We start from the raw sequence: 26,331 nt of genomic DNA on the forward strand, positions 1-26,331 counted from the left end.
TGAAGATCGTGGAGATCCAGACCCACTAAAACCCTACTCGAGTCTCCAGCCTCAATCCCCCCTGGAACCACCTTCTCGGTATTACTTCAGGGAGGGGCTATTGTGCTTAACGCACGCTCTTAGATAACTACTGGACTATGGTAGTTAGGCTGTTTATTCGCCGTTGATCGGCTTTCCAACGGTTTTGTAGCTCAAGTACGATCTGGGTAGCAGCCGCATTGACCGCACCCCAGACGTCCGAGCTAGAACACATCCTTTGGACTAAGTTATCCGGAGTAGTGTCCTGTCCGCTAACTGCCATCATGTTGCTTCTCACGCCCTCGAAACGAGGGCATATGAAGAAAGCATGTTCTGCAGTTTCCTCAACGTCCGCGCATTCAGGACACTCGGGGGACTCCGCATGCCCAAATTTGTGCAGATACTGTCTAAAACAACCATGCCCTGACAGAATCTGTGTCAGGTGGAAGTTGACTTCGCCATGACGCCTGTTGACCCATCCGGATAGTTCCGGGATAAGTCTATGTGTCCACCGGCCTTTTGTGGAATCAGACCATGCCCGCTGCCATGTGATCATCGAGGCCGATCTTGTAGTACTCCGTATGCCTCTAGTTCCACGTTGGTTGAAGCACTCTACGTCCTCGCTGATGATGATACCAATAGGCATCATACCCGCTAAGACGCAGATTGCGTCATGTGAAACTGTGCGGTACGCACTCGCCACTCTTAAGCACATGAGACGATAGGTGCTTTCCAGCTTGGTTAGATAGCTTTTGGTACCTAACGCCGATGACCACACCGGCCCGCCATACCTGAGTATGGACTGGACCACGTTGGCTAAAAGCCTTCGCTTGCTGCCATATACCGCAGAGCTATTAGACATCATACGAGACAATGCCGAAATAGCTGTGGAAGCCTTCTTGCAGGCATAGTCGACGTGGCTCCCGAACTTGAGCTTGTCGTCGACCATGACTCCAAGGAGTTTTAAGAACCGCGTTGACGAAATAGTGCAGTCCCCGACACTGATATTTGCTTGCTGCACCGACTTGCGGTTGTTAACCACGATAACCTCCGTTTTATGATGCGCTAGGTCCAGTTTCCTGGATCGCATCCAATCTTCAACAATGCTTATAGAGTGAGCAGCCGTCAACTCAACCTCTCTGATAGATTCACCGTAGACTTCCAAGGTGATATCGTCCGCAAAGCCGACAATCGCCACCCCTACCGGAAACTTTAGCTTCAACACCTCGTCATACATGACGTTCCATAACACCGGGCCCAGTATGGAAGCTTGCGGAACCCCTGAGGTGATTGGAACGCATTTCTGACCCTCCTCCGTGTTGTAGCATAGCACACGATTCTGGAAATAATTTTCCAGAATTCTGTACAGCGACACCGGCACTTGGACGTTCCGAAGCGAGCTGGCTATGGAGTCCCAGCTAGCGCTATTAAACGCATTTCTCACGTCGAGCGTGACAACTGCGCAATAACGAATACCTGTCCTCTTGGGCTGGATTGCCACCTCGGCTGTCTTAGTGACAGACAAGATGGCATCCACCGTAGATTTGCCTTTTCGGAAGCCGAATTGGTTCCTTGATAGACCGTTTGTACCCTCCGTGTACTGTACGAGTCTGTTAAGGATAACCCTCTCCAGCACCTTGCCGGCAGTATCGAGTAGACAGATCGGCCTATATGACGAGGGGACACCCGGAGGTTTTCCCGGCTTCGGCAATAGGACCAGGTTCTGTCGCTTCCATCTGTCCGGGAAGTGGCCAGCTTCCAGGCATCTATTCATTACTGCCCCGAATAATTCGGGAGCCTCTAAAATAGCCGCTTTAATGGCCATATTCGGGATACCGTCTGGCCCCGGTGCCTTGCTCACCTTTAGGGATTTAGCGATATCAATGAGTTCCTCGTTCGTAACCGTCACTTCCTCCCCGACCTCCAAACCGCCGTCGCCCACGTTACTTTGGATGTTCGGCTGGGAGGCCGACCATCCTACGCTATGGTCTGAGATACTGGAACGTCGGCCGTGGGACGACTCAGCGGCCTGGGGCCAGGGCCTTGGCTCGTGGCGCGGAAAGAGGCCCTCGATGATCCGCTCCAGCATCTCTGGCGATTGCTCAGCGGGCGCCATCACACCCTTGGTCTTTGCCATTACGACTCTGTAGGCATCACCCCACGGGTTCGCATTGGCACTAGCACATAACCTTTCAAAGCAGTCTCGTTTACTAGCTTTTATCCCGCTCTTAAGCGCTGCGCGTGCAGCAACGAGTGCTACTCGACATTCAGCCCTGCTTTCATCCGAACGAGCTCTTTGCATAATTCTCCTCGCACGAAAGCACGCTCCGCGGAGTTCCGCAATTTCATCTGTCCACCAGTAAGCCGGTGACCTGCCATACCTAGGACGACCTTTCCTAGGCATGGTAGCGTCACATGCTCGCGACAGTACCTCAACCAAATGATCAGCGTTCGGATCGGGCATACCGCGATCACCGCACTCTCTCCGGATCGCTTCCACGAATACTTCGGAATCGAAGTATGATGTCTTCCATCCACGGGTGGTTGGAGTGTTGGCCCTACTCGCCGCCTGCCGCCTCGTTATCTGACCGACACCATAGCGGACCGCCTGGTGGTCACTGTGAGTGTAGCCATTATCTACCCGCCAGTCTCCTATCAGACCAGGACTGCCGAAAGTCACGTCGATGATAGACTCCGCACCGTTCCTACTGAAGGTACTTGTGTTGCCGACGTTGGCCAGATCTACGTTAAGCTTTGCCAGAGCTTCAAGCAGAATCCGACCCCTATGGTTCGTGCGACGACTTCCCCTCTCTACCGCCCAAGCGTTAAAGTCGCCCGCCACAACCACCGGCCTTAAACCAGTCAGCACAACTGATATACAACGTAAACTGCTCGATAGACCAACTCGGCGGAGCATAATAACTGCAGTAGAACACTCCACCCACTTTGGCAACCGCAAATCCCTCGTCTGCAGTTGACACAACCTCCTGAACCGGGAACCTGCTTGTTGTCCATATAGCCGCCGTCGCAGACCTATCCGAGACCCAGTTGCCGTTTCCGGCAGGGACGCGATATGGATCCGAGACTATGGCAATGTCCATTGCTGACTCAGAAACTGCTTGGTGTAACAGCTGCTGAGCTGTGCTGCAGTGGTTCAGGTTGAGTTGTGTCACTTGCACTATGAACGTGGCTTAGTCGCCGGCACACCGGCCGGGCACCTTGGACCTCCCGTTACGTGCTTTGCGTCCCGTTTACCGGTGCAGATCAGGCACTTAGGAGGCTCCGCGCAGTCCTTTGCTTTATGGCCAGCACTGCCACATCTCCTGCACAACTGGCTCCTATCTGGCCCCTTGCAGTTCCAGGCTTTATGTCCGTGCTCGAAACACCGGAAGCAAGCTTCCGACTGCTTGGACACGCTCAGTGGGCATACCGACCACCCCACTTTTAGCCTAGCAGCTTTCAGGGTCAATCAGCGGAAGTCGTATGGTGGCTACCTGGGTCCCGGCCGGACCCTTGCGTAGGCGAACCGCCTCGGTTGCCACCACCACTCCACTTTGCTCTTTGAGAGCTTGTACGACCTCACGCACTTCGGTGATCTCGTCCAGGTTCTTAAGCTGGAGAGTCACTTCTGGTGTGAGAGCACGTACCTTCACTCCGTCCCCGAGCACTCCTTCCGCTATTGGCTTGTATGCGGAACTCTTCTTTGTGGCGTCCTTCTTTAACTCGAGGATCATATCGCCCGTGCGTGAGCGGCGGATGCTCCGTACGTCCGCGCCCAGATCCTTGAGTAGGGCGTCTCCTCTCATGGCCTTCAGAACCTCCGAGTATTTCGACCCGTCGGTTTTCAGGATAAGAGCGTCCCTTCTTCGCTCGCTTTCTTGCCGGTTTAGGTGGAGCAGTTTTTTTACTGGAGCCTCCTCCGCCTTTTCTCTTGGCCCTAACCTCGGTCCACGGGCCACCTGTCTTGGAGCTTCCCGCTGGTTCATCGGTTAGCTCTGCCAACCCGCTAGCCTGAGGGCTTTTACCGATCAGCCGTTTTTTCGGTCCACCAGGGGTGCTATCCCCCGGGGACTGTCTCGGGCGCTTGGCGGATGCCTTACCGCTGCTGGTAGCGCCTTCCGTAGCCTCCTGGGCCGCGTTACGACACTCCGTCAACGGGCAAGCGTCCGTTTGTACTGCCTTCGACGCCTTCACGGTCACCTTCTTAGCCTCTCCTGCACGCGCCACGAGGTCGTTGTGCGTTTTGGTCGCTGCATTCAAGGTTCTCCGAAGCATGAGCAAGCTCTGCTTCAGGTCCTTGGAGAAATTTCCGCGACCTGACGTGAACTCGATTATTACCTCGAGCTGCTGTGACGCTGCTACCACTTTAGGTACAGCGTCTCTATTTTTCTCCATCGCCCTGATAAGCGCTGGGCCGTTCATCGCTGTGTCCGGCGTGGTAGGCATACCGCTGCCTTTGCCACCCACACTAGCGCTCCTAGTTGCATCCTTCTCCACCCTTGGTGGAGAACGCTGGATGCCTCCTCTAGCGAACGGGTTTTCCACCGTATCCACACTTGTTATATTTTTGATTTTGTCTTCCATAAGAATCCCACGAGTTGAGGGGAAAGAAAAGTCCGCCACATCAGAGCCCCTCATGATGCGGTAAGGGCTGATTACTGTGGAGGGCGCTCTGGTACTCCACAGGCTCCGTTTGAGGCTGAGTATTTATAGAACCCCCCCCCCACCATTCATCCCTCGGCACGGGTCGCATGACACCTTGGATTAGGGGTTTATCCATTCATGTTTTTACTTTTAGCCATGGATAATAGCTATTAAAACCATCCTCCTTTGGGGGCTTTGGACCCTCTGCTCAGGTTCTCGGTATTTTCAGGTTCATCGAACATGCTTCTACCGAGATCCGTCATTTGCAGGCGGAGAGTTTACACTCAGCCTTCGCATGAGTGCCCCCTTCTCTGTCCGCATACGACCCTAGTTTCCACCGGTTGTCCGATTTCCACTAAGGAGCGTATCCCGGATGGTACCACGAGGAGGTAGAGATAGGAGTTGCTAAATAAGAGGCTGTGGAACTTCGTGATAGTTCTGGAGCGCATTATTCAACCATTTACCATCCTGTATGTAGTATTACAGTAATGCTGTGTGCCTGTATGCCTGGTGAAGTGACTGAACTTTTCCATTAGCAATTTTATCATCAGAAGGATTTTTCTTTCGATATAATCGAGTTTCAACTGCTAAATTATTGATAAGGTAAGACGTTTTAATTTTTTATATTAGTGAATGTACTGGATATCATCATAATCATACGAAATAACGGCTCATTAATCGTTAAACAAATCGAGTTGTGTGATGTATCATTTTGATCACGTATTAGTTGTCCTGGTATCGGCCGGGAAAACAAAAAAAAATTGCGTACGTTCTACGTACAAATAAATAGTAACTTTTTCAATATTTTTCCTTGCTTCAGGTGTTAAAACGGCTTTGTTTTTGTTTGGTTAATTCATTCTAGCAATACCTTTATAGTCCGTCCGAAGAACATGGTGTTCGCAGATCCTCTACACAATGCTTCTAAGAATGCCCCAGTAACTTGTTTATAGATAGATGTTTACGGATAAGATCGAAAAATGTCACGTTTATTTTCACATCAATTCATCTGGCATGTTGTCATTTATGAATACTTCCTCATCAGCAGCGAGAAAGTGTATAGATTCCAGCACATTCTTTGAATGCTCCTTTGATTTACACTTCAAATGACGAAACCCTGCTGTTACTGTCAACAGGAGTCCAACTATTAGAATCAAAATTGCCAACGTCATTACAGCAGGAGGTTCTAAAAGACGATCGGTTTGCCTTTTCATTGTTTCAGTTGAGGAGCCAATTTCTAAATATTCACTTGGCAAAACACTTGTTGTAAAAGATTCATTGAAATATGATGTTCGAAAATCACTGGCAGGTGTAGAACTATACTCCAAAGTTTCATTTTTCTCATCAAGATCTGTCAAAACGCATAGCTCCACAAAATCCAGACAGCATGATTGATTTTCCATACACTGATCAATGCAGCTGCATTGAGTAACGCTTTGAATCTTTGCATCGGTTGAAATAGAAGCATTCTGCCCACACCGGTTCTTGCACGTGCCATTATCAAATGTTTCAGTAACACCTGACGCCGACACCTCAGAAGATGCTGACGTCGATCGCTGTTCCGTTAAACAACGAGCATTATTTATCAATTCAATATCGTCGATTGCTATGTCACTCCCGAAACGCATTCCTGGTGTAGCTTCAATTACAAGTTGAAAACTCGTAGTTTGCTCTGGCAAATCGAAATAACCCTCTTTCCAAACATTACCTTGTCTACCCGAAAGATAGAAAAGAGTCTGTTTTTCCGACATTAACGCCGATGTCGGTTCAAGATAGACCGCGAGTGAACCAACCGAGTTTCCATACATGTGATAGAAAAATCGAAAACAACTATTCAAGCTGTAATTTGCCGGATAGATGGGAGATAATAGGCGAGCAGAAGCATTAGTAACTTGTTCCGTAGAATCAACTATCATGAAGTGACCTGAAAATGGTATCAGTGATTTTCCAAACATTCTAGATGTTAGGACTAGTTCTTACCATTCAGAGGTACTCCTACGGTATGATCCTGTTTAGGACCTGTTTTTAGAGCTTGCATTGAAACAGTTCCAGAACTTCGCTTCCAGCTGAGCGCCTGCGTTGGCTCATTCGTCCACCCACACCAGTCAACAACTTCAAAGTCACAGCTTGTTGATGCTATCGACGTCATGAGTTGACATTTCCCAATTGTCCTATCCCAATGAGTTCCGTTGCAGAAACTATGCAGCGATCCTACCGGTTGAAATCCAGAACTACAGTACACCGAAGCAGCAGCTTTGTCGTTACCATATAAATAGAATCCATGTTTAACTGATGGAAGCTCAATACAACCTGGCTCTGGAAAATTATAAAACTTCAATGACTTATCGAACTCAGTAAATGATCATTCATTCTTTCGAAACTTACTAACACACATCGGTGCTGGTGTGTCCCAGCGACCTCCCTTACAGACCATATACTTCTCCCCGATCAAAGTGAACCCGTCAGAGCACTCAAAGGCCATAAACCTTTTTCCGCCGCGGATGTAGATCATCCCGTTCGAAAAATTAGGAGTAGGACAGATGGTTCTGTAGGCATTTCGCACCACCGGGGGAACAAGAGACCGCAATTCTTCACAAAACGATTAATTTAAAATAAGTGAGAACCGCCAACTTCACATTACCCACCTCTATTATTTTGCGTTCCACCACTGTATACCGTAAGCGCAAACAAGCCAAACAGTTGTATGATCCATCTCTGTGATAAAGGACAGATCATTCTGAACTCACTGCACTCACTGAACAATAACTAACGACTGAAGATGTGGGGCAAAACGCACTGATTATTATTTTTAGACAGAACATTTCACATACAAGCGTACAAGAGAGTAGCACTCGTTCTCAACTTAGTATTTTCTATCTCAAATGAACACAACCACTCTCGATTCCACACTTTATTAAACTCAAAACAACTACCACTAATACGTCGTACAGCGATAACTACTGCTTTCCCTTTCTATTGGCCTTCTTCGCACTTGTCTTCGGCGGTTCCTCCCCACCGATACACTCGCTATTTTCACACGCCTCTTCCGCGTCATCCGGAATGCTAAAGTCAAGATGCTCATCCGCTGCTAAGAATCGTACGTCCTCGAATCCTTCGGTGCTGCCAGAGTTCTTCTTCATGGATTTTTGCTTCAAACGATTTAGAACGCTCGCTCCAGAATTGCGTCGGATGTGCAGCGTTATCAGTAATACCACAGAACCAAAGGCAACGATTCCTAGTCCGGTAAACAGGAACACATGTGTCAGGTTAGGTTTCACGTCACCAAATTCCAGCATCGAATGGGGAGCCTCAACGGACTCTCGGAAACGAGCGATCAACTTCAGCGTAACCATTTCCGTCGTGGGCATGACCGTTTCTGGTACGGTAGTCCCAAGAGAGGTCGTGGTTTTCGGTTTTCGTGTTCGAACCATCGGAACGAAGACCGGTTTTACCGTCATGTTGCGTGGTCTGAGATTGTAGGTTTTTTGAGTGCTAGAGCTTGACGATGGTGGCGTAGTTGAGGTGGTCGTTGTTTTTTCCGTAGTTTTCGTAGATGTGCGGACAGTACTGGTCGTGGTGGGCGTGGTTACGGTAGGAGTAGTTGAAGTGGACGTAGTTGGGGTCGGTGAAGTTACAGGTTTTGTAGTGGTCGAGGTTGTTGGTGAAGCAGTCGTAGTACTAGTGATTTGTGTTGTGGTTGAAACTGTACTGTATGGTGTAGAGCTCGGAACCAACGTGTCATTAAATACGCATCGTTCTGCATAGTCCGGACAGCAAGTTTTCATATCTATGCAAGTTTCGTAGCAATCACAGCTTACGGCATTTTGGTTGGTGTTTTTCATTACATGAGACACGTTCTTTCCGCACCGATTTTCACAAGAATCAATTTCGAAAATATTTTTATCTTCAGTAGCCTCAGGTGGCACATCCTCTGGAACCGCAGTTGGATCTACTTCAATGTCATCACCTTCCACCTTTGTCGGACGGCAGTATTCACCGGTCAGTAAACTAACGTCATCAATTGCTATATCACTCTTATACTTCATCCCTAGAGATGCCTCGATTATAATTTGAAAACTTTCCGTTTGCTGACGTATTTCGAAATAACCCTCGTTCCAAACGTTCCGTTGATTTCCGTTGATAGTGAAGAAAGCGTCATCGAGAACCAAACTATCCAACTGTTGCGTTACTGGCTTCACATATACCGACAAAGTTCCTACCGCATCACCGAACATGTGGTAGTAAAAGAGGAAACAGGCATTCACACTGTAGTTGGAAGTATATACTGGAGAAAGCATGCGGGCAGTTTCATTCGTAAACTGTTCTGAAGAGTCCACCATCATGAAATGACCTTGAATACTAGCCTTGTAAGTATTCTGTATTCATATTATATTCGATAAAAAGTTCACTTACCGGCCAATGGCGTCATGGTGGTATGATCGTACTTCGGGCCAGTTTTCAGAGCCTTCTGCGATACAATTCCGTCGCTTCGTTTCCAATCGAAATCATGTGTTGCCTCGTTAACCCATCCACAGTAATCAACGACTTCGAAATCACAGGCCGTCTGGGTGGTTATCCCAGTCTGTCGACAACTTCCCAATGGACGATCCCAGTGCGTTCCGTTGCAGTAAGCCTTTGCCGAACCAGCTACTTGGTAACCGCTACTGCAAAACAACATTCCGGCCGCTTGTCCGTGTTCGTACGAAATCTGACCGTTCTCGACGGCCGCCAATTCCGGACACCCAGATCCTAAAAATAAATAAAATGTCGTTGTTAGGCCAATACCTTGATTCACAGATTCTCTTCGGTCACGTCGTACGTACTGATGCATATCGGAATTGGCGTATCCCAGCGGCCTTTTTCGCACATCGAGTACATATTTCCAACTAGCGTGAATCCACTGGCACATGTGAACCGAACCATTTTATTTCGCTGCCTTGGTTTAGCCACACCATTCGGGAAGTACGGAAAAGGACACTCCGGCCCAGACTTCAGCAAGAGCTGCTTGATCGGTCGACCTGGTCGAAGTTGCTTTACTGGAATGAGATCAACATCGATGGATCTTGATATTAAAAAGCAACACAACAGAATTAAACACTAAACTCACATCGATATTGGGCTTGTCCGCGGACGAAAGAAAATTCTAGTAAAAGCCATAACGTCACCACCACCAAGATTGAAACCGTTGATAAAAGTCCAGAAAACATCGGGGACGGGCAAAAAATAACTCTCAACTCAATTCAACCAGTCTAGCACAAGATCAACTCACAACTGAATGATCACAGTAAGCGATGAATGGTGGCAGAATGGTTTATCGGACATGTTTTGAGCGGGGCAGCATGTGCTGAGAGTCTAATTATGCTGTCAACTATCGGTAGTAGAAGTGCAGAAAATGAATGGGACAGGAAGAACTGATAAGAAGGAAGGTTCATTCTGGGATATCACCAGTTGTGAAGAGTGTAAGGGAAAAACCTTGATGACGAAAGAAAATATGCAAATTGTTTTGATCCGCATAGATCAAGTCACGATAGAAAGCGCCGGAAAAGATAAGCGTAGCCAATAGGCGGATATGGAAATGTAGCTAAGTTGATGAAACAATTTTGCTGTTTTTTGTTTTTTATTTTAAATTTCCTATCGTCTTTGACAGATTAGAATAAAAATACTTGTGAATGGGCGATAGCGATAAACTTGTTGAATTATTTCAGAAGTATTGATAACAGCTATGTTTAGTGGCGCTCGAGAATATTTTCAACTTAGACTGTGATCCAAAAAGTTATTGTTGTGGCTTGTAAATATTATGGTGCGATAATTTTTTTTCTGACAAAGTTTAAGAAACTCATCATCAAATACACTATAGAAAAGTTCTCGTCCTATGAACGGTTTATTGCTTGTTCCCAGAAGGTGCAGAAGGTTTCTTTTCATTTCTTTCATTATTGCTGTCGTATTGGATCATAGATTCTCATGATAACAATGATTTTTATTAGTCAGGATGTCAGAAAAAATGTTAAAGTTTGGCAGTGATGTTACTAATGAAATATCCTATTGTTTTTGTTGAACACAATGTTGACAACAAAGAGTTAATGGTCAAACATAATGCTGCGTCAACGATTCCGTCAGCATAATTCTAACAGTTCTCCCCTGAATTAGCTGTCAAGTAGATGCTGAGAAATACGCTGACGCAGCATTGTGGTTGGCCCTTTATACGCAATGCTGTAATATTTCCTTCTAGAATAACCGTTGATAGCTTCCGTTGACTTAGCACATCGATAAACCCTTATTGGGGTCCGTTTCATTAACAACTAACATCTCCTTTAAGCACTACAAAACAAAGCCTTAGGTATAAATGTCTTTAAGACTTGACCCTTCTTTATCAACAGACTTTGCAACCGGTTATTAGAGTACAGGACAATTACGGGGCTACGGACTCTAACAGTACCGTCCAGCCGAGATTCGAACATACGACGACTGGCTTAAGTCAGATTTTTACGTGCGTCAAGTAAACCATAGCAAAGACTTCAACGAGTGGAAATGCCCAAAAAAAAGATGGTGTTCGCCTCCAAGAATTTGGAGAGCGGTAGCCCACAAGCCGAGTAAATTGAAGAAACTTTGTTCAATAGGGTTTGTCTTAGGATGGCAACTAAGTAAGTACGAAACTAAAACCAAACGATTCAATACTTGTACCCATTTATTTCTGTATTTCCTAACGCAATATTTCAACAAAACCGAGTATCATACACTTTATAGTTTTTTTTTTTGTTATGTGATTTTCTACGTCAATTGTTCAATCTCAGTTTAGCTTAAAATTAGAATATATTTTCATAAATATCAAGTTCACGCACGCGTTTTCCTACTCCGAAACTTTCACATTGCTGTTTTTTTTCTTTACCTAGATGTGTATCGATCAGCAGTTGCTATCCTAGGGGTAAGTTTTTGTATTCTATAATCTGTTTAAGTACGCGATTGTGTAGCAAAAAGTTAATACGGCTAAGCAGTCAGAGCTAACGGTAAAACTAAACTGGACCTCGAGAATATGTTGAAGATTATTGGAACTAAAAGCGTGATTTGGGTTTTTGATCTTTGGATAAAAAATTTAACTGAACGGCAGAATTTTTCGTTTACAGAAAATCAATCATATAGCATGGGCTTGAACTCTGTCCATATCATCACCAAATGTTATTGAAGATGTATTTGGATCCCAATGCATGAATATATCGTTCCCTATTATTCCAAAGAAAAGCTTGCTGCAGGTCAGAGACTTTCAAAACGAATTCGATAATATCAAAGGCTATCCACGCGTCCGGTCAAATCTACTGTTCGCTCTATCATCTCTAGCATTCTATTCCTTTCACTTTCTCTCTTGTACCGCTTGTACAAACATGATTTGTTTCGTTCCCGTCGCTATCATTTGATTATCTCATTTGTTTGTATGCAATTTCTACTATTTTACCATTTGTATTTTGTATTACATAATTTTAACACTATTTTCGCTAGTTTCAGTCCTTCGCTTAACGTCTGTCACATTATTACATTGCCCTAGAAGTATGCTTTTTATGTGTCTGCATCATTTGAAGTTCCTTGTGTTCACGTTGTATTTATTTATTATTTCTTATATCTTTTAGGCTACAGTCATGTCTTGTTATATATATACACAATTATTCTTACTGGTTACAGTAGACTAAACGATAACTTATCTGATCTGACGGTTTGTAGTATAGTAATTGTTTTGCAAGTTTTGAGGAGAGTAACTTCAATTGGTTACTGATATCATTGCGTAGTAGAATCAATCATATTTTATCTAAAATTAGGCGAAACAACGAACATCTTTAGAGTAGATTGGAATAATTGTCACTTCGGTTGCCGGTAATTTGTTGTTTTACGATGAATTATAATCTGGTTGCTTTTTTTCCATGTTTGTGTATCCTATTGTAGTCCATTAGTTCTCCTTTTTTGCTTGCTGATTATTGTTACAGAGTTGATAAGCATCCGTATTTTCCTTCACACACATACACATTGTTAGTGGATGTTTGTTATCGATAATTTATTCACTATTCAATCGAATGTCCTTTTTTATTATATCGGGTTTTCTTCTCTAGCGAGAAGAACAGACAAACTGAAGAAATTAAGCTCGTATTTAATAGTTTTTGTGAATTTTCTACAAACTGGTAACAAACTAGATAATTGCTAGTACAAATAATGAAATGTGCTGATTATTTTACAGATTCGTAGTAATCGTAAAACGCAGATCTTTTTAACGCAAAGGCAATTTTTTTAACAGAAAATCAGTGCAGGTATTGTAGAACATACATTGAAGCAATTTATCGAGAAAATGCGCTGTAAAACCAAAGATTGGCGATTGGCATCCAATGGACAAGCCTGTTCTTCATCACTATTTTTGCTTTGTTTGTTCTTTATAATATTAGCTAAACTTTTCTGTTGAAGTGCGTATTTACAATAGAAATCACAATTACATGTCATACGAAATTTATTGTATAGTAGCTGTCTTATGGTAGAATTTTATTATCGTCAAGTTGATCTTGAATTCGTATGCCTTAGCTTAATGACAACTTCACGAGATTGTCTTAAGCTCACTCTATGTGAGTTCAATCTTTCTCGAACATTCATGGCAAAACAATCTGTTTGTGTTATGAAGGAGTCATAAAAATGAACGAACGTTCAGGAATTCAGCTACGATGAAAATTTACAATTATCCTAAAAAGATTTTTGACCGTCAAAGCTGTTGTAGCAAAATTACCATCATTCTGCATTGCGATCAGACAAAAATTCTGACAAAATTAGACGGCAAAGTGAAGTTAGGGAAATTTTGATCAAAACGAAAAATATCCGATCATCATTAGGTCTCATTCATTTTCTTGATATTACGCCTTACCGCAGGGTGTCTTTCCGAAATTTAGATTCAGATGAGCGTCACGAAATAATGAAAGATATGAGTCGCTCAAATGAACCAATCCACAACAGCGTTCAAATAAACACTAACGGCGAACGGCTCACGGGCAATTGAAATAAACCAGGAAAGAGCGTTCAAATGAACGGCCCTTGAAAAAGAACCACGACTATATTGAACGCTCATTTTTCAAATGATAAAAACTGAAAATCGACGAAATGTTTCAAGGTCAAATCTGTTCGCCTTGTTTCCCAATCACAGACAACATGGCATTTCGGTGATTTTTATTCACGAAAAAAAAGTCATAGAGTTAACCTATTCCAATAGGATGGAGGTTATGTTTGTCGCTTGAACCTAGGCTACTATGATGTCCTGAAAGTAAACCGGGTTGAAAAAATGCGCAGCGACACCTTCAGTTTGAAAGATTTAATTGTATTGTTGTAATAGGTTTAGAATTGATGTCTTGTAAGAAAAAGTGATGTTCATCCAATACCTTATCAAAGATTGCCATCGTGGCACTGGAAAAGATCTGTCGCATAGGTGGGATGGCCTAATTTTACCAAAGTGGTGAGCCTCCAACGAGCTGAGGACGGGATTTATGCTGTTGGCCAGAACGTAGTATCCATCGCGTGATGAATTCTGGCTTTAGTTTTCTAAGGTCGCATAATCAACCCTTTTGCATGGAATATGCGACCTTTTCAAAATTAAAACCAGAATTGATTGGCGCCTGTATGCCTAACAGCTGTATGCTTCATGTATTGTCTCTTTTTCAAGGGCCATAGTTTTTTAATGCGTGATATACTTGAAAGGTTAGATCTATCAAATTGATAAAATTAAATTAATTAAAAATCCATAGATGATGACTAAATGACCTAGAAACCATGCCTAACATCACCGTAGACAAAATGAAAGTATTAAGAAGTTTTCAATAGTGCTACGGTTTAAGAAAACAGTGAAAACAAACGCTTGTTATGTCATTGTCATGATTTTAGATGTTCGAAAAAGTACTGCTCCCTAGAATAGTCGAGACAATGTCGAAATGTCGTCACTTTCGGTGATAGTACTGACTAGCCGTAGAACGTCACTTACTTAGTGCAGTTGATATTTCTCCATCTCTAGCAGGTGATCATACAGCTGGTTCTGATCCGGTGACATTCCAATCACAACCCATCCGAAAATTGCACCGATGCTGCGGGATATTGACAGTGTATTCCAGATACTTAATACTTTGTTCGTTTCCTGATAAAAAAAAACACACAAAAAACGTAGGTGAAATATCTATCATTAACACTCCGGTAGATTCCGGCTCACTCACCAACTCTTCCTCCCACACCGTAACATTCGAGGCAGACAGGTAAAGGCGTTCGTCCATCGAGCCAGCCGACAGACTGAGGATGATCGTTGCTGCATAGGTCATGATGATTATCACCGACCGGAAGGAAACGTTGTTGTTGTTATCTCCACCACTGGACAGGCTGAAGTGTGCTATGTCCACCCTGAAACCACATTACGCAACCGAATTTAATGACTGTGCTTAATGATATATTGAAAAAAGCTCAAGTGCTGTTGATAAAATTAGCATTTCGTGTTGACTTTACACTATTTATTTTAAAGGTCACCCTAAAACGATGCTATCTTACCTATCAAATATTGAAACCATACAGACGATAGCCAAGCAGTAGAATGTGTTGGCATACACTTCCGCAAATGCCGAATAGTGCCGAATGGAAGCTTCGACCCAGTCGTACGGCCGGGTCGTACAGATCAGCAGCAGGTGGGCCAGTGCAAGTCCTCCCAACAGGCCATGGCAAACGGAGGCAATATGCAACCATATTCGCTGCACTGCACACGACAGATGCACTGCTGTGCTTATTGTGTAGCTGTCAGTGGAGAGCACAAAACGAAACAATTAGAAAAGCCAGAAAAAGGCTTCCGACAGCAGAAAATCTCCCAACCTTTTCATTGCACACATCAAAAATAAAATGGAGAAATCAAATTCATGTTGAAATCATGAGCGGGAACACACGAGCTATGGCCTGCACTTACTTATTGCTTTCAGGATCACCACCCACTCGGGTCCTAAGATTATGAGGGTGATGATGCTGCGAATGGTGATGGTGATTGTGATGGTACGTATTGTCTACTGGTCTATATCCGCTGGCCGTCTGTATGTACATCTTGTCGATTCTGGTCGGAGCGCCTTCCGTCGTGGGTGAAACGACCGGTGTGAAGGGATTGTATATTTCGCCATGATAGTTGCCCGTGTCGCTTCCTGGTAATGAGAAATAGAAATCTATTATATCACAACATATACCATGCCGCATTTAGTCGGGATTGTAGGAACAGATGGGTTAATTTTCTAATCAGGCAGGCGAGCCTAAAGAAATGATCCGTAATACATGAGCAATCAGTTGCATGTAATGCAAATTATGCCACGGGAAATTAATGCAAACTACACTTGAGTGTCTTGGCAAGATTTCAGATTTATTGATTATAAAAACTCCTTCCGGTGTCGGCTACTACCTAATAACTAGTTTTTCCGATCTAGATAGTCATTTATATAACCAAATTCAATGACACTTTCTACTAAGGAGAGAAAAACTAATACCATTTGGTAAACGAATTGAACCGAATTGAGTGCCAGTCTCCACTAAAAGGAGAATATATCTTCATAATTAGGTAAAGCAAACAGTGAAATAAGATTTACTTTTAAAAGGTGAACCAAAAAACCTTTTGTTTCAAAAGGTATAATCAAAGGCTTGGAAATGGCCCCGGATCCTTCTGATTCCAAGGTAAATTATTTCACATTCCAGGAGAACGTTTTTAAATAAACTAAAGCAGCACCCAACTTTTTCCTTTTCTCACAAACTCGAAAATGAAATTAAATCAAAATTAAAAGGGTTTTACTACACGGCACATACATACAACACAGCACACGGTACAATATAACGGCACAAATGTCGGAGGACTAGGTTGGGCGCATCTTTTGCTCTAAGACTTTTCTATATTAGAGAAAACTTTGAAATTAACTTTTCTCTTAAATATGGTGGCTCTGAAAAAGACTGTTTGGATTGAATGCCAAATGTTCGGATTATTCATTGCAAACTGCCCGAAAGACCCCCCTCCCCTTTGATTGTTGATTAGATGAGCTTTGTGGAGAAATCGTTTACAAAAATATAATCCTCAAAATAATAAGTCCCTAACTAGTGCAAGAGCGGACCTGAATTACAGCAAACATTCACTGCTAGGTGACTGAGTTACAAGGTACGCAGTTGAGAGGGGCGCTATAATGCAGATTTTTACCACGAGAAACGGAAACACAACTAAACGATAGAGGTAATAATACTGCATACAGCCACTACCTTCTTCGCAGGTTTTTAAACAGTAATTAATTCAAGTATTGCCCTTTTGGAGTATCATCGTTCAGTGTGAAATCTTTAGGTTGAAATTAAGCATTCTTCGGTAGTTAACGGTAATACCGTATAGTGAAATTTTTAACGCTATTCCTCAGCATTTTCTCAGGGTTTATGCGAAATATTCCAATGAGAGTATTTTTTGATATAAATGGACGGACGTGGTCAAATCTTGTGAGTATGGTGGGTGGAATAGAAGTTGTCAGCAGGCAATACATTACTTCAACTTTTACTTTCGATTTTGTTCTTTTTTTTTTGTTTAACGATATTATTGTTATGTTTATTACTATTTGTCACATCATCTCGCATGCCTAATCAGTATTCTAACTCACCTTTAGAGTGAAACTATAGTTTCAATTAGGTATCGACAAAACTTCGGATGTACCGACGGCCTGGTACGGGCAAATTCTTAAAATGGCGCCACCAGAACAAATGAAAAACAGTCGGGGTTGCTGTGTGCAGACATTTTACTACCTACACACTCGCAAACGCACAGTCTCGCAGCGTCATGCTGCATAACCACTCACGAGGCAAACAACTTGTGAGCAGCCAGCTGCCCGGGAAGGCTACCGGCACACTGGGGTACAGATTTTGCATGACTTTTTGTTTTCTTCTTCGTCTTACGCCCTCGATTCTACACGTGGGTAGGAGTGCGAGTCCTCGCGAGTGATCGGTATCAGTTGCTCAGACTGCAATAACTGCAACAATTGTTATGCACACTCGCAAAAGTCGTTACAGTGCATGAATAACCAAGAGCGGGAGTCCGAAAGGAATGCTTATGCCGGCGTGTTCATTAGAACAAATAGGGCTTCGCAACACTGGTCACAGTCAACCGCCATTTCTTTTGAAGAATTGTCGGTTTCTTGAAACCCATAATAAATAATAAATAATAAACCTTCAAAAGTGAAAAAGTTCGGTATTTCCTGTTACTTCAGAAACTTCGTGCTCATACTTTACTACTTCATCGAAGATGCATCGGTTGATTGCGGATTCTGAAGAGATTCGAAAATCTCTCCCGGAAAATTCCTAAATAATTTAATACCATCAATGCCACGTGGTGGTTTATCTGAATGTTTTGAGTGTTGTGTTTTGTTGCGAATAGATTTTCATCGGGAGAAGGTGGAGCGCAAACGGAAAGCTAAGAATGGCGCAGGCGTATGAACCATGCACTGCAAGCACTACTTGGAATGATTCTCAAAGTACACTTATCGAAAGTTGAGAGAGTACGATAGGTCGGTCACGTCGCAAGAATACTGGATGGCCATGCAGTGTATGTTCTCTCTTCTGGACCTACATCGGCCTTAAGGGCCCCATCACGTACGCATATGTTAGGTTGGAAACGAATAAAATGTTGGCGGGTCATTCAGGTCGAGCGGCAAGCCCAACATCTTCTTTTGCCTGCTTGGTTCGTGATGCTCATACACAGGCGAGAGTGTTGACCGAACATGAATTCACCAACATTGTTAGCCAACATGTTCGTACGTGCATGAGGGCCTTTAGGAATATACAGACCCAACTTACTAGATGGCTCGACCAGGTTGAAGCCGATTTCACCCCTCTGTCACTTTGTCAAATCTCGACGGACAGGGTCAGTACGCCCTCTACGGATGACGGTGGCAACTTTTAAGTTGTATATGTGCCATCACTCTAGCATCACAACTGTACTGACATCATTGTATGACATCGTACATCAACATTACACGCATATATTTTTTCAGATCGTTGCGATCACTAACACTTAGAAGCAGTAGTAACTCCCTTAAGATAAGAGATGGCGTTAGTAATAGCATCCTTTGCTGTGTATATGCGAACCTGCTTCTATGCCCAGTCTTGAGTTCTGGAGTCTTCGCCGCTTTACTTGTATCGATATGCTCAACGAATTGGCGCAAATAGCCCAGGACCCAATACAACGGAGAAACTCTAGATACACCACTTGCCATCCCGGTTTTATGTTGCTAAATGAGAAAGAAGAAAGTTTTATATTAACCTCTTATTTATTTAATGCTACAGATTTTTTTAATGTAGGCAAAACAGCGCCCCCTCGGAGTGGCGCTCCAAGCAGCTGCTTGTTTTAGTTAAGGGAAGCGCCGGCCCTGGGTACCGAATGGTCGAAACACAAATGGTCAAATAACAAACTGTCAGACGAAATTATATTTGGCCAGAACAGAAGGCCGAAATTATATTTGGCCGAAAAGTCGAATAACTGTTTTGCTGAGTTTCGAAAGGCTCAATCTGGAAAAACGAATTTTATCGGAATGCCTAAATATAAAATTGAATAGTTAATAACAAAAACATGAATTGGAAAATAGTTAACAAATAACTTTAATCGAACAAAGCACAAAATAAGTATTAGTACGTGGGAGGGGGGGGGGGGGATCAGCCATCAGATCTACGATAGGCATAATGTACGGACGATAGGCAAATGGATGGTAGGCATAATGTATGATAAGCATACTGGACGTTAGGAAGAGTTTAAAAAATTTCGCTTTCTTATGAATACGCGCATGAGCTAATCATCGCACCGTCAGGATGCAATAAGACCCAGGATCACCTATTTAACATAAATTCATTTGCCATAATGCTGTTTGGCATTCGTGAATCGACTCATTGGGCCGGTACCAAATGGCCGAGTAGCAAAAGGCCGAAATCCAAATGGCCGAATTTCAACAACTGTCACAAAAGACCGAAATTGTACTTGGTCTGCTCACAAAAGGCCGAAACACGAAAGGCCGAACCCCTACTTGACTGAATTTATCCGAAAACTATTTTCTCGAATCAAATTTTATAACTTTATCAACATTACAAAAATAATGTTTTTAAAGTCAATGTTAAGCTGGTTAAGCTTTCATCAAAATGATTAAAAGATATTTTCATGTGTTTTGGAAAAATATCTAATAATGAAGGAAACAAAAATTTCGAAAAGTTCTAGCATTTAGTCTCTGTAAAACAAGACACACAAGTTCTGCAACCAGTTTGGTAACTATTTGTAATACAAGTCATGGACGTAGCGACGGGGAGGGGGAGAGGGGGGGGGGGGGGTAAGGGGTCTCAACTTTTTCCAAGAAGAAAATTTGTTCTATACTTTCAAGCTTAAAATTCCACAACCAGCTGTTTAGAGCACAGGAAAATTCACGGGTTTTTAATAATTTGTGCTGGATAGGACGGGAATAGGCAATTACGACGAAGCAGCAACATGCCCTACTTCTTTCTTTCTCTTAAGCGCATATGAGTTACGTTCATTATAAAGTGCATATTCTATTTTCCGTGTCAGTAGCAAACGTTTCCTAGACGCCGCATACCGCGTGTATTTGCCAGCAACCTGCCGCCGGAAGCACCGGCACAGCCACCAGCAGAAATCACCTTTACTTATACGCAATGCTTTTTCCTAGGTTTACTGACTAGTAGGGGTTATCCCTTAGTTAAGTCCGAACGAGTGGCCGTGAGTAAGGACAGTAGATACCCAGCATTTGAGCAGTTCGAAGGACTCGAATATTTTCAATAACATTCGTGAGTCAGCCATTAGATCTGCCATTTGTTATTTCGTCCATCAGAGTTTCGGCCATTCGTGATTCAGCCATTTGTGTGTCGGTTGCGTCAATTCGACCTCTTGCAAGCTAACGTCGTTGTCCGTTATGCCTGTCGTGTATTTTGCCTATCGTCCATCATGCCTATCGACCATTATGCCTAATGTATTTATGCCTAACGCCCATTATACCTAACGTCCGTATGCTTAATATAGTACACCCATTATTAGATGTACTAAAATTTCCTTCTTGCAATTGTTTTTACAGTTAATGAATAAATACGGTAAAAGATTATTTAAGTAGCCATGATAGCAATAAATTTTATTTATCAATTTCAAAATGCGAAGCGATCATAATTACCCCAACTATGTACATCACAATGGCATTCAACGAACATCTATGTGACGAACAACTATTCCAGCCTCTCGCATTCGAGCAATCTAGAGCAAAGAAAATAAAACACTTGACCTTTGGAATTTTCAATGCGTGGTTTGCAATTTTTCTCCTCTGATAGAAATATCTTCCATTCGTTGCAGTAATCCCACACGCCACCAACACAAGTTTTATATTGCAACAGCAACAGCAAAAATAATTTAATTATGATATTTGCCACAATTAATCACCTACCAGGCAAAATCGATTAGTGAAACCGATCTCAAGGGATCTAGAGTTTTAGTTTCAATAACTATAAAATCCCTAGCCGACAGCGACGCCGACGCTCAATCTAATTTGCAGAACGAAGTTGACGTTCTTCGGCATTTGCACGTCACGTCCAATTCACGACCTTCGGTAATCATGACCTTTGATAGTGCCACTGAAACGTTGGAACGAGCCAGAGCGAGAAAGAGCGAGCGGGAGTTGCCCAAAGCATCGAACGATATTTCATATCTCCAGTCGAAGCGCTCCACCGCAAAGGTTATTTCGTTTCGAATATAGTTCAGGGTAAAGGCAACATCGAACCGGTGCCAAAAGCGAGTTCATCCCACGTACCGAATGACGTAATTACCATCCAACAGCATCGGGGGTCTGATGATGACGATGACACGATGACGGTTTTCTCGCTGCTGCTCCCACGCCGGATGATCACAAAGCAACTGGCAAAAGCCGAAAATCTACCGATTTTCTTCAGAACGATTCTCCAAACTCACCCTTCGGGGCCGGAAATCAAAACCGCCAGCACCAGTAAATAAGTTTGGTATTACGCCTTCTTTGATTCTCGTGCCTTCTTGGGGACAACGATGGCGGAATTTTATTCGTCGGAATGTTTGTTTCAAATGAATAAAAATAGCCATATTTCCTGCGAAATACTGCTCTATTTCGGAGAAGAGCTTCAACTACAAAGAAAAATAAATTAATTTACACAGCATTTTTTGACGCCTCAGTAAAATGGACATCAGACAGTTTTTAACTGGACAATCTGACTTTTGAAAAATTTTATAAAAAGTTATCAAAGCGAAGAAATTTAATATATAGTGTTATTTTTAAGGTTTTAAGCACAAATCCAAATTTATCATTTCACAAAACAGTGCAGATGTTACTGGCAAACCACATTAGAACAAACACCTAAATCAATTATGGGTTAGAATTGTATCGACAGAACGCATTTAACAATCGAATTGGGGCGAAACAATTTACGTCAACAACAGTCGACCACAAAGTCCTCCACACACATCCGATTGTATCGTATCCACCGACCTGTACTGGCACGCAACTACTATACAACAGCTAATAGTGCTATGATTATACATATCGACTTTTCGGAACATGTTATCGATTAGCAACAACATGTCAGAATTTATTTCACTTCGGTAGCGCCCCAAAACTGGCACCACTTTCGCACCCCCTGAATTGAGTGATTGCTAAAAATAGACCCTCTTCCAGTGGTAAGAAGATCGAATCATGCTAAATTGAGCATCTTATTATAGCCCTTCCGCAGATACTAACCTCCAGTTTTCGGTGCATTCTGCTGCTGATGCTTCCGCTCTCGCTGGGATTTGGTCTTTCGGTGTACCCGCCTGTCCTCTAGGTTCTCCGGTATTTCCAAATCACCGGAAAGGGACGCATCATTGAAATCCGAGCACTGCTTCAGATATCGCATCAGGGTTTCGTTGGCCTGTCGTACTTCCATTTCTCCGGCCGCAATGATTTTCCGCTCCCGTCGCCTACGGGATTCGGATTTACTGCGCTTTCGGCGTGGGCTTTTCTCTAGGCTGCTTCTACTGCGGATGCTCCTCTGGGCTGGACTTTTCTGTGGGTCCGACAGTGATTGCACCTTCAGCTGACGGTCCATATAACCGAGAATGCCCTTCTGCAACTTGTCGTCCGTACCAGCGGGAACAGGCACTTCGATAGGCGCACTTTCCACGGGCTGGTCGGAAACAGGTTGGTTATTATCAGTTGCATCATCGTTATTGTTGTTGTTCTTATTATTGGTGGTTTTCGTGCTGGCATTCGTTGTCGTACTGCCACTGTCCGCATTTTCCTCAGCACGCGAATGGCCCCTTACAGAATGTGTTCTATTTTTAGACAGTTCATCGAGTTCCTCCCTTGAGTTGCTAGGGGTTTGCTCTAACTCGACACGACTGTGGTGACCGCTACTGTTGGATACTCTACGAGAACTTGATCCAGATCGCGAGCTTCGATGTTTGCCCTTTACGTGCACACGAGCTTGCTCCATTTTAGTTTGCTACCCTTGCAGCTGTCCTAACAAAACATGATATAGTTATGTGGGGTGGAATTTTCACTTCACAAACTTTCTACTAATAGCCTTCTATTTCCGACGTAAGGAATAACACACTAATTCACTAGCAGCAGTGAAAAATATAACACTCATCGCTTCCTACGGATGGCATGGGCGTGAGTAGGGAAGAAAAAATCCAAAGCACACCTCACAACAAGTGGAGGCGGCAGCAGCAGAAATGGAAGCGCAGCACACTATTAAATTTCGCGGTTGGACCCAACTTGGCGTTACGAACTCCACGGATACTTCTCACCAACTGCCAAAGCTCTAGAAAATGGTTTCACAACAAGGCTCTGTTCTCATATTTGTCAGAGCCCACTAGGATGCAAAACAGAACAAAAAATACACTTTCAACGTGCTGTCCGTGCTGCTACGTTGCAAGTATTGCGTTTTCGTGAATTTCGTCCTGCGCAGTAAGCGCCTTTCATCGTTAGTTGTTTTTTATCGATCCCTCCAATAAAAGGGGGATGAGAATTCACCTTCCTATGCACCATGATCCGCTGCGAATCTGCAACGGTCTAGTATTTGCAGCTTGCATTTACTGTAGTTAAGTTTCTTTTGATATGTGGGGTTTTACCGCCAATACTGAACCGACGGTCAAAAAATAAATGCACGCGGTACGAACCAGGCGCCGACGATGATGACGATGGTTTTCTTCTACTATACCTATGATAAGACTGAAATTATTGTTGAAAGTGGCGAACATCCAGACAAAGGAGATTCTTTTGCCTCTTTGGAAAGACCTATGTTTCTAATGTATGTTAACTTTGCAGTAATACTAAAGAGCAAGGAACGTGAAGAAAACCATTTTCGAACAAACATTCTATCATGGAAGAATATTACGTGCAAGAAAAGAATTTTTTGCACCATATATCACACACAGTTGAACCAAAATGCATCGAAACATCAAAAAATTCTAGCAAAACGAAACGGCATTACCCATGTAGGTAATGCCAAATACACATGCGTGCATTTCATTCATAGTAAAGGTTCGCTGTAGAAACGCTTCGTGAAATAATATTTTGAATTAAAATGTAAAAAATGTAAAGAGGGTCAGTCCCGGCGTAGTGGTTAGCATTCACGCCGAGGACCCGGGTTCTAATCCCAACCCCACAGAAGTCACGAATGACCCAAAACTGGTTAAAGTGACTATAATCTAAACAAACAGAAAAAAGTGTAAATACCGATAAAGGTCGAATATGAAACAATCGAATATGAAATTCTCGTTAGAATAAAATTACCTAAACGCCTTATTTTTTATTGTATCGGATGATATAGCTGAGTTTTACGCTCATTATAAGACCATCGTTTCAGCCTTATTACTACCATTGCTCTAACTTGTCCCCAAACACGACCTTTGCGCTAGCCGTTTCCAACTTGTTAAGCAGTCAAATCAATATTATCGCTGGAATCCTTCTTGCTGCTAAGAGTTGCACCATTCTTATCCAGTTATTTTCCCCTCACAATCAACCAGTATCCCCCAATCAGCAACAGCTCCGGCGTATTGGCCATATTCCTGAGGCTCATTGGGAGCCCCAGTAACGTCATTGTCGTTGTACCACCATTTGGTTAAATGTTAATAGTGACTGTAGCAGGCTGATATATCGCTGACGATCACAGGAACCCTTTGCTACTAAAGGAATGGGTAAACTTCACTTTAGCAACACCATTCAACGAGTCACTTTCTTACATGAAAAGAATAAATTGAAGAAATCTTACATTTTCAATAGATGGAGAGAATGGTAGAAGAAAGTAATGGAATCAAAGTTGTTTTGTAGTGCCCTAGAGTGGGATAAGACGTGAAAAGGAAAGAGCGGAATATTAAATAGGGGACGGTCATTGAAGCAACAGTAAGTGTTGCTAGTAGTAAGTAGTTTCGTAGTTCATCACTTTTTACAAAGTTATGAGATGAGTGGATTGAAGCAAGTTCTACTAGCATCTACTCAACAATAAAATTTTTGATTATTTGAATAAAATTTGAACTCCTCCTTATATTTCTTGGGTTGTGTTTAATTTACAAAGCACTACACTCTGGCGGTTGAGAAGTTTAGGAGAATTGGACTGCCTGAGTGGCTGACAGAATGGATTCTGTCGTATCTGACTGGGCGTAGCTCAACGGTTAAAGTTGACGGGGCGTGCTCTACTCCGTTCCAGATTCAGTCCGGAGTTCCTCAAGGCAGTGTCTTGGGACCTTTACTGTTCGTTCTTTTCATCAACGATCTTTGCGAAAAATTGAAATCTCCGAAACTGTTAGACGCTGATGACCTCAAATTTTACCGTGTAACACTAACAGACTGCTGTGCGCTGTAATGGACATTGACGCGCTCATTGAATGGTGTAGATTGCTAACGTTAACAAATGTATGCATAATCTCATTCACGAGGGTACGTGCGCCGATTGTTTTTGATTACATTATGGAGACAACAAGCTTAGAACGTAAAGGCGTCGTGAAGGACTTGGGGATTCTCATCGACAGCAAACTGAAATTTGTGGAACATACCTCTGCCGTTACGGCTAAGGCATATGCAATGTTAGGTTTTCTGAGAAGGAGCACCAATTTCTTTGTTGATGTTTATAGCCTCAGAACACTTTACTGCTCGCTCGTACGCAGTGTTCTCGAATATGGAGTGCACGTTTGGGCACCATATCAAGCTGTTCACGTCAACAGACTCGAACGAGTACAAAAGCAGTTCATCCGATACGCTTAACGAAATCTTAATTGGAGAGACCGAACAAACCTGCCACCATATGTAAACCAGTGTATGCTGATCAACCTACCGACGCTGGAAAGTAGACGAATACTCCTCCAACGTATGATAATATACGACGTGTTAGCGCAGATCGCATTGACTGTCCAGCTATTCTTGAGAAACTACGATCCAACGTACCGTCACGAGTGATGCACCAATCTGAGTTCTTTCGACGATCGACTCACCGATCGACACGACCTACGGAAATAACAACCCACTGGAAGTTTCTTGTAGTCGTTTAAACGAAGATTATTATTTGTTTGATTTTGGCATGTCAAAAAGATGTTTAGATTAGGGATTAGCGGTTATAAGTACTAAGTTACATGCCTGTGCGATGTTTTTA

At 43.2% G+C, this 26,331-nt stretch overlaps 3 protein-coding genes across 3 annotated transcripts; all 3 read right to left on the bottom strand.

Annotated features, from left to right (window-relative positions):
• Nucleotides 1-5,654: 5,654 nt before the first annotated feature.
• LOC128738795 (uncharacterized) lies at nucleotides 5,655-7,178 on the bottom strand. The gene is made up of 3 exons (XM_053834187.1): nucleotides 7,045-7,178; nucleotides 6,640-6,975; nucleotides 5,655-6,583 (listed from the first exon to the last, which is right to left on the bottom strand). Exons 1-3 carry the CDS (start codon nucleotides 7,169-7,171, stop codon nucleotides 5,655-5,657), a joined length of 1,392 nt encoding a protein of 463 aa, XP_053690162.1. The 5' UTR covers nucleotides 7,172-7,178.
• A 416-nt stretch (nucleotides 7,179-7,594) lies between these two features.
• LOC128736873 (uncharacterized) lies at nucleotides 7,595-9,869 on the bottom strand. Its single transcript, XM_053831372.1, has 4 exons — nucleotides 9,767-9,869; nucleotides 9,483-9,695; nucleotides 9,073-9,408; nucleotides 7,595-9,010 (listed from the first exon to the last, which is right to left on the bottom strand). The coding sequence occupies exons 1-4, from the start codon at nucleotides 9,864-9,866 to the stop codon at nucleotides 7,617-7,619; spliced, it is 2,043 nt and encodes a 680-aa protein (XP_053687347.1). The 5' UTR covers nucleotides 9,867-9,869; the 3' UTR covers nucleotides 7,595-7,616.
• A 4,781-nt stretch (nucleotides 9,870-14,650) lies between these two features.
• Nucleotides 14,651-23,175, bottom strand: LOC128738796 (uncharacterized). Its single transcript, XM_053834188.1, has 5 exons — nucleotides 22,443-23,175; nucleotides 15,608-15,833; nucleotides 15,202-15,441; nucleotides 14,877-15,057; nucleotides 14,651-14,800 (listed from the first exon to the last, which is right to left on the bottom strand). Exons 1-5 carry the CDS (start codon nucleotides 23,173-23,175, stop codon nucleotides 14,651-14,653), a joined length of 1,530 nt encoding a protein of 509 aa, XP_053690163.1.
• Nucleotides 23,176-26,331: the final 3,156 nt, after the last annotated feature.

The sequence above is a fragment of the Sabethes cyaneus genome, chromosome 2 (genome assembly GCF_943734655.1).
Source record: "Sabethes cyaneus chromosome 2, idSabCyanKW18_F2, whole genome shotgun sequence".
Taxonomy (NCBI): domain Eukaryota; kingdom Metazoa; phylum Arthropoda; class Insecta; order Diptera; family Culicidae; genus Sabethes; species Sabethes cyaneus.

Excerpts from the sequence above, each read along its gene's own strand:
- LOC128738795 (XM_053834187.1), bottom strand. The coding sequence starts at position 7,171 with ATGATCTACATCCGCGGCGGAAAAAGGTTTATGGCCTTTGAGTGCTCT. Across the intron at positions 6,976-7,044 it reads ACCAGCACCGATGTGTGTTA|AGCCAGGTTGTATTGAGCTT; the intron begins GTAAGTTTCGAA and ends ATAATTTTCCAG. Across the intron at positions 6,584-6,639 it reads CGTAGGAGTACCTCTGAATG|GTCACTTCATGATAGTTGAT; the intron begins GTAAGAACTAGT and ends TACCATTTTCAG.
- LOC128736873 (XM_053831372.1), bottom strand. The coding sequence starts at position 9,866 with ATGTTTTCTGGACTTTTATCAACGGTTTCAATCTTGGTGGTGGTGACG. Across the intron at positions 9,409-9,482 it reads GCCAATTCCGATATGCATCA|GATCTGGGTGTCCGGAATTG; the intron begins GTACGTACGACG and ends ATTTATTTTTAG. Across the intron at positions 9,011-9,072 it reads CACCATGACGCCATTGGCCG|GTCATTTCATGATGGTGGAC; the intron begins GTAAGTGAACTT and ends CTAGTATTCAAG.
- LOC128738796 (XM_053834188.1), bottom strand. The coding sequence starts at position 23,175 with ATGGAGCAAGCTCGTGTGCACGTAAAGGGCAAACATCGAAGCTCGCGA. Across the intron at positions 15,442-15,607 it reads GGTGATCCTGAAAGCAATAA|CTACACAATAAGCACAGCAG; the intron begins GTAAGTGCAGGC and ends CTCCACTGACAG. Across the intron at positions 15,058-15,201 it reads ATGGTTTCAATATTTGATAG|GGTGGACATAGCACACTTCA; the intron begins GTAAGATAGCAT and ends ATGTGGTTTCAG.